The 8,435-nt window shown below is 38.7% G+C and overlaps 1 protein-coding gene across 1 annotated transcript; it reads left to right on the top strand.

Annotated features, from left to right (window-relative positions):
* Positions 1-1,532: 1,532 nt before the first annotated feature.
* LOC104160097 (ras-related and estrogen-regulated growth inhibitor-like protein) lies at positions 1,533-6,151 on the top strand. Its single transcript, XM_009698156.1, has 3 exons — positions 1,533-1,601; positions 4,226-4,368; positions 5,498-6,151. Exon 3 carries the CDS (start codon positions 5,499-5,501, stop codon positions 5,778-5,780), a length of 282 nt encoding a protein of 93 aa, XP_009696458.1. The 5' UTR covers positions 1,533-1,601; positions 4,226-4,368; position 5,498; the 3' UTR covers positions 5,781-6,151.
* Positions 6,152-8,435: the final 2,284 nt, after the last annotated feature.

Here is an 8,435-nt window from a genome sequence, read left to right as displayed (position 1 = left end):
AACTTATTCTCAAAGTAGAGTTACAGTTGTACGTAAATGCTCTACCAATACTTGTTACTACACAAACACAGACCAAAAAGACAGTTTGTGTCCCAGATGGCTTATCTAGGTCTAAGTTGTCACATGTGAGTTACGTAGTGTTCTCTGTGTTTCATGTGTGTTCTAAGCCACCTACAACTAAAAACAGGTTTCCTTGTTCTGAGCCTCCAAATACTGCAAGTCTCAGAAAAGGCATGTCAAACCCCCAGAACATTTTCATTTGTTAACAAATGCTGGTTGGAAGGTAAGTTTGGCTCTATGTCTAAGGAGGAGGAAGGGGGAGGGAAATGGGAATATGGGTGATAAAGTAAAGATCATCCTGCTGGTAGTGGAGTCAAAGTATTAATTAAACATTTGTTTAATTATGGAAACCACCAAGGGGCTGCAGATTTTATGTGCTGAGATGCTTGGGATGGATAGTTCATCATCAGATGAACTCTTAAGATGTGCATGGAGAATGCTTAAGATGAACATGGTGCTGAATGCTGAACTGAAGATGCCAAGTTCCAGAGATCATAGACCTTATCTATGCCCTTATTACACACAGTTTGTAGTGTATTTTCAGTAGTACCAACACCACTTGTCTCTGTAGTTCAGTAGCTCTGAGAAATTATACTGTAGGCAGCCTATTGACAACTAGTGCCATGAGCACAAGTTGGTTACACTTGCTTAGAACAACCTGCTGCTTAAAATAATAGTGGTGGTCTGTCTGCAGTAGAGTTCCCAAGGTTGCTAAGTGCTCGTGGAGAGTCCTAAGTCTGAGAACTGATGCTACAGAAGTATTTTAGGATCTAGTCTAACAACATGATCCTGTAGATACTATTGGTCTAATGCTACTGAGTATGAGAACTCTTAAAGCACGAGATTTTATGGTAAGTAAACATTATTACCAAATTACTTTTGTGCAGAATCAGAATTTACGTAGGCTGGCTTACTACTTGCATAATCCTGAGCCTTTGTATCAAGCTGAGTAGTCATCAGCATTTAGCTGATTCTGAGCATTGTGCATCCCCTTTGCCTCTGTTTTGGAAGAGGAAAATGAGGGTCTAAAAGTATTAATTGCACCAACACATTGATGGGAACACCACAGTGAAATGGTGTTGGGCAGCTCAGGTGTTGCAAAATGAAATAGGTTTGCTTCCATTGGGGGGACGGGAATAAACAACTAAAAAACCTAAACAAACAAAAAGAAACCAAACAAACCCCACCACCAAAAAACCCAACTACAAAACAAAAAAAACCCAAAACAAACCACCAAACACACCCTCCGCCCAAACCCCAACAAAACAGAAAAAATGCAAACAAACCTCTCCTCCCCACCCAAAACCTCCAAAAAATCTAAAACATTAATAAAAAAACCCAACCCCCTTGACAAAACAAACAGTACTCAAGAGACCCTCACTATAATTGAACTTCACATTTGCTGTCTTTTCACTGCTCTCTCCAGTCACTAATGGTGGTTTTCGTTGGATACTATGTATCTTTTAGAATGCATCTACACTAAACACTTATGCCTGGATGGGAGGCAGATACACTTGGAAATTTATGACCCTTGTTCACAGGTAAGAATTTGGGGGGGGGGCAAAGAAAGGCTGTTCTTCATTCTACCTGTGTAATGGTAAAAAGCGTTGGGGGGGGTTACAAACTTTTCGTCTGTTCTTGGAATTTATACTTGCTGATTTTTTGAAAAAACTGAAATTTTATAGTTGCTCTGGCTCAGAATTGTTGAGTACTTTCCCATTTCATGGAGGAAGCCCTTTGTTCCTTAAATTTTCTATAAATGCTTTTGCATTTTGGAATATTGCTAACAGAAATAACTTTTCCCACTTCTGCTTTATATACGTAAATACAGAGAAATTATAGGATTATGAGAAATTATAGGATTATATGCAGTTTTCTCAAATACCCTAAATGGATGAAATTTAGTTTATAAAGCAAGCAGTTTATTAAAAGTCTGCAGAAATGGTCAAAGTAGGCAGGCTTGGAAGTAAGACTTGTATTCACAGAACAGATCCAAGGAAAGCCATAACACAGGCTTGCATGTGTTGACAGGTGAACTTTGATCACAATAAACCATTTGTAAATAAAGTTTTTTTGTATTAACTTGTTTTCTGCTATTACAATGACAGAGAAACTTAGGTACTGCATAACACATGCAGTCCTATGTAGGTCTGTCTGGCTAATCATGTTAGCTTGCGAGGTTCCCTTTTGGGCAGCGATCTTGCCTCTTGCCAACTAAGGATAAGGAATACTAAAGCCAAAGCACTGAAATTCTAACCTACACTCAAATTCAAGGACTCAAACTTAAACCAGTGAGCACATAAAATGAACCACCAAACAAATGTACCTTTCTAGAGACAAGCAACAGCATTGCTTGTCCCAGGGAAATGGGATCATGAAATAGCCACTGTGCTGTGTAACACTGTGGAGTCCTCCCTTGCCCTACCTTCTGTTACAATCTACTGTTCTGTGAGCTAGCTTGACCTCTCTCAGACCCCTTTCCTAACCACCTATAGCATCCACTTACTGTCATATTAAATCCTGTGCCATGTGAACAACTCTTTACTCAGATACTTGAAACATTGGGAGTGGCAGCTATAGAGTAAAGCAAATTAGACTACATTATGGGTAGAGACTTTGGTTGCTACAGTTTGGGCACCTTTTTGCTTTTAAGGAGACCAGAGATTAGCTGTGTTAAGGGCAAGTCCTCTTGCCAGTAGTCTTTGCGCTGTCTTGTACCAGTTCTTTCTTAGAAACAAGGCCTAGCTTTAGCTGTTTGCTGCTTTCTTCCTGACTACTTCTTAGTGCCTGCAGAGGAGTAGGTAGCAAGTAGTGGTGGTATTGCTTTTTGTCTGATAGGACTAGTGATTCAAGAGAGAGACAGTGTGGGGTATGGAGGTCCTGTATCCCATGGGAGCTGGGAAAGAAAAGCAGGTTCCAAGAGGAAGGAAGAGTTGCCATTTTTGTTTCTGCTGCCTAAAAATCTTCCTGCTCTCTGACTTCCCTCTAGTAGCTGGATCCCTGGTCTGCAAAGCTCACTGTCCCTTCATCCATCTGGGAAGCAGCTGTGACACACAAGTCACCTTTCCTGCTCCTAAACCTGCTGCACAGTCACCACATCATTAAAAAACTGTTGTATTAAAGATTCCTAAGTTTTCAGGCAGTTCGGAAAACTTGTTTCACCTTTTCTTTCTCATGCATCCCATTTCACTGCCAGCATTCAGTTACCATTCCTCATGGTAAGTTACAGCCTTCCCAGTCCACCTATTTATGATACTACCGTGCTGCCCTGATGCTGAGCTAATCAAGGCAACCAGGGCAGGATGTCAGTGGAGATTATACATTGCAAGTAGCAAAATACTAAACTAGTGAGGGAACAACTTAAACAGTCCTCAAATGTCTATTCAAGACAGGTTTTCCACAGAGCAAAAGTCAAATTTTTTTTTTTCCTGGTCGGCTTCCAGTATTTTATCTATCTTGGGTCACATGGTCTTGCTAGCTGCTGCCAAATCATCTGCAAGGATAAGCTAATTTAAAATAGTTTTGAAATCGGCTGCTGTTGCTTTCTAGAAATCATAAGTGTGACAGTTTCTTGGGGTGAAGGGTCTCAAGGATTTGTATAACCCCATTATCACTTGAGTGACTTTTGTCACTAGTTTTATTGAAATTGATTGCAGATTGAAATGAGATTCTTTTCTAGCGCTCTAGAAATTTATCCTATGGGCAAATACGGTTTCAGACTTGATCAATGCAAAGAAGAAACAAAACAAATGAAGAAACAAAAGAAAATAGTTAAGCTTACTGTAGTCAGAATATTAGGAACATGCAAAACAGAGCTACAACCAGAAACTGCACAAATATTGATGGCTCCTGTGCTTCATTCTCATGTACCTCTGCAGAATATTCAGCATAAGCAATGGCTGTACAGGTTATGTTTTGTACTGCTTAAAGTATAAATGTTTCATAATGAATTTGTCAGTGATCCATAGTGCCATCTGTAGTGATGGTTATTTATTAGGCTTTTGGAGCAAGACTCACCTGAATTCAATGCCAGCACCTAGACCTATTAATATCTTTTGCAGTAAAAGATACAACATTCTCACATTCACAGTGACAAAGGAAATGCTCTGAAGTGACAACAGTAACATTCTTTTTGCATGTGAATTTGAACTTCTTTCAGACACAGCAGGGGAAGCTCTCCCTCACAGACGAGCTCCACTGGGCTGATGGATTTATCATTGTTTATGACATCAGTGACAGAGCATCATTTGCATTTGCAAAAGCATTGCTGTACAGGATCCGAGAGTCTCACATAGGAGCTTGTAAAAAGTAAGTGGCATTATTTTTTTTCCCCTCAGCAAACATACAAAAAAGACGGGAACATTTCTGTGAGCTGTAGGCATCCTAGTAGCAATTAAAATTGAGCAGAATCCAAGTGCCGTAACACAATACCAACAATAAGGTACCTGAAGGTAAATTGTGTTGCAAATTGCAATGTATTTCACTGAATCCAAAGCCAAGTATATCAGGATTTTTGTTCTTATTTGTTACAGCACTACTATTTAAATAATTGCTATAAATCTATCTGCTGTGATTTACATGGGTAAAAAAGCTGGCATAGTCAGTCTATGCTTTTACTTCCCCACTCCATTACCAATGGACATGCACCAATGCGGAGGGTGGAAGAAAGCATTTCCCATAATAAATAAATCGAATACCATGAATGTCTCCTAAACTGCCTTTAGCGATGACCCCAACATTATTTATGCACGTGAGTGACCATATGGTAAGAAACAAACTACTTGCTTTCAAAAAGAACGATCAAAATTGCAAGTCTGAGTACATCTGGTAGTGTGTATTTCTGCATCAGTCAGCTGAGATGCTTTCTAAATAAAGGAGAGTGAAATCCTTTCCTTGTATCAGAAGTGGAGTAAAAAGAAAACCCAACGTTTTTCTGTCTGTTTTAAAGCTGACCTTTCTTAATTAAAGTTTCTCTGGAAGGAGTAATTTTAGCAAAGCCTGGAATTAGGATTCCTGTGTTTTCTGAATTATGCCACTGACACTGATGTATCTCTTTGACTTTATTCTGTTATCTACAAATGGAGATAACGATTAGCTTGCTTCTTCATGAAGCCCAGGAGCTGACAATATACATAGTGGTATAGAGTATGAAAACTGCAGTGGATGAAAAATACATGAATTCACAGAGTAAAGGAACCAAAATGAAAACCTACTGATAGAGAATAGCTTCTGTGGAAAATCCTTTGACATTTGACTATGGTAAATGGAAAACTATAACTCTACCTGGCAAGGTTAGGGGGTTGGTTTGTTCTTTTGGATTTTTTGCAATGCCTATTATCCTGAATGTACATACTTTCCTTACAGGCTCTATATAGCAGAGCATACAGCACAGTAGTGTAACATATCTTTTCTCTAATCAGAACCTTTTTGATTTCAGAATGGTCGAGTCATCAGTATTTTTAGTTGGTAATAAACAGGATTTATGCCACATGAGGGAAGTTGGCTGGGATGAAGGACAGAAGCTGGCAACAGATAACAAGTGCCAATTCTGTGAACTGTCTGCAGCAGAACATTGTCAGGAAGTTGTGGCAATGTTCACGAAAGTCCTGAGGAATATCACTTCAAATTTCAAAGTGAAGGAAAAGAGACGACCAAGTGGATCAAAGTCAATGGCCAAGTTAATCAACAACATGTTTGGAAAGAGAAGGAAATCTGTGTAGAAGATGGTTAGTCTTGAAGTAAGAACAAGCTGAAATAATGGAGCACAGGCAGCTCTTGGGACTCAGCCAATTTCCTCCAAAGGTTAATGTCTGGAAGAGTAAGACAGTAGAAACCAAAGGCAGGAGATAGTATGGTCAAGTGGATAGGGACTAGACCTAGAAGACCTGACCTTCTATTTCCAGTTCTACTACAGATTTACTGTGTTAGGGCTATGTCACTTAAACTCTAAGCTGCTCATCTCACCCTTTATCTCAAGTTCTTCAGAGGAGAATTTTAGTCTGTATTTATTCAACACCAACGTGGTCTTGGATAGAGCTTTTAGGTGCAACTGAAGTATAAACAGTTATTTCCAATAAACTCAGCCTTGCTGATGAAAATACTACTTCAGAATTCTGAGTAGTTGTTTTTTTTGTGCAAGAACACTTGCACTAAAGAAGAACAAAGTGCTCCTGCTTCATGTGATAATGTGTTTATATTTAACTCAAAGAAGGATGGCTCAGATCCTTGTGTGTCTAAAGGTTCCTAACACCTGCTGAAATTCATAAGAATTAAATGCTTAGACACCAAATCTACAAAAGGTATTAACCTGCAAAGCTGCCTTGCAGAGGCAACAGAAGTAGGGAAGCAGATAAACAAAGCAGTAGTGTCTCATGTTTCAGTATCTTTTTTTTTTTTTTCAAGTGATGAAAGAAAGTAGAGAAGGTTGAGGAGGGTGGGAACTGAAGTGAGTGAAATGTTAGTCAGTGAGCATTGGACTGCTTAGGCAAGGTCATTTAGTGAAATAATTTTATGGTTAGGGCCAGTGTAAGGCCGGGTAACATCTTGGGCTGATCCCCTTCACAGAGCAGTTGTTTGTGAGCTGGAACAAAGTTTCCTTACCTGTAAGGTGGATGTGCCTGTTCAGTTTTAGATGGGAGTGGAAGCTTGAAAAGCACATGGACTGGTAAAAAGTACAAGTTCTTTAGGATGTCTGCCTGGATTTAAAGGTCAGCCTGCTGGTAAGACCTGTACTTCTAACTTGCACAGAGTGTTTTTTTTTCCTAAGGACAAATGTCTTTACAACTAGTCATCGCTATGGTGTTGAAATGGCGCTTGAGAGAGCACTAAGGAGTATGTTAGCTGCACTTTTTAAATGTGGATATTAAACATCAGATGGGTCTAAATATGTTGTCAGTTGACATTCAGAGCTTTTACTGTAGACAACTAAATAAGGGCTTCGCCCAGCATGTTTGAAAGTGCTGTGCTCATACAGAAATTATGAAAGGGAAGATAAGTGATCTGAAGATGAATTACTGCTTTCTAACCATTCTAGAGGACAGCTGGGATTTGATCTTTGTAAGTTGCTGAGTTGAAGCTACCTCTGCTCTGAAATTTTACCTGCATTGAAACCAGTAAGATTACTTTACCAGTCACAGCAGAATACTGATTTTCAAATGTCCACGCCTATAAGACAACATACAAGAGCTATATAATCTTAGTATTACTGTTATAAAATAAAACTAAATCACACTTTAATAAGTGTTGACTGAAGATCGCTTCCTTTTTGTAAGGAAAACATACTGTCTATTTCACTTGTTTTAAGACTACAAATATTGGAATATAGTTCTCAGTGTTGACAGGCACAAGTGTTGCTTTATTTCCATGCAGATGCTGCTCTGCTATATCAGGAATAGTGTATTTAACTGTGTTGTCAATATTTATGAGGCTGAACTTGAAGACCACTTGTGTATACCCTTCAGCTTTCCCGCACACATGGAATTCCAGAACTACTAATAGACTGTCTATCTATCAGGCAGCTGTATCTCACCAGCTCAAGCATTGCCAGATTCAATAACTCTTATCTGTATTTACTGCTATGGTATTAAATAAACTGGATATAAGATGGATATATTAATGCTTTTTTTTCTTTATGGTGGTATAAAGCTACAGACTTTTTGTTTTGACTTCTGTAAAAGTGAAGCACTATGCAGATCTGGAATTCAAACTAGAAAAAAATAAGTCTGGGATTCAGACACTTGCACAAAAGAGAGCCTTTAGACTTGTTTCCTGTACACAATGATGAAGCCTTTATGTACCTTTATGCAGTGAACAGTAGAGAACTTAAAAAAAAATAAAAATCTTTATCCTTTAAAAATTTGTCAAGATAGCCACAGAGAAGCTAATTAGTTTTGATTTGCTCACATTAATGGGAATGTGGACTTCCAGCTAGGTGGAATCTGCAGTATGCCCCACAGTTTTCCTTCCCTTTTTGTCTAGATGGGGTGTTAGAACACAGAGCTGCTGTCTTCTGGCCCATGTGCTAGGTTGCACTCACCTGAAAACCAGCTGAAACAGCTGCAAGATGCATTTAGACTTAAGCATACTAAAGCACCTGGTATAGACATAATTTGATGTTCTCAGGATCAGGATTTCACTTGTGTTTTATTCCTGTTAAATGCAGATCAACACGAGTAGAATGGGGGAAGGAACTCAATTTTAAAGCAGTAAAGCAGATAGATGTTCTTCCTTTCTAAGTTTATTATATTAGTATTTTTTTTTAAAGTAAAGGCCTTTTAAAGAAAAAGATACTTAAGACTGATATATATATATATACACATATAACTACCTAAGTGTTTGTGGAGTTTTAACAGTAAAGGCAATATGTTACTGCCTCA

This window comes from Cariama cristata, unplaced genomic scaffold (assembly GCF_000690535.1).
Source record: "Cariama cristata isolate BGI_N322 unplaced genomic scaffold, ASM69053v1 scaffold10454, whole genome shotgun sequence".
Taxonomy (NCBI): Eukaryota; Metazoa; Chordata; class Aves; order Cariamiformes; family Cariamidae; genus Cariama; species Cariama cristata.
This window is presented reverse-complemented; position numbering and strand designations above follow the sequence as displayed.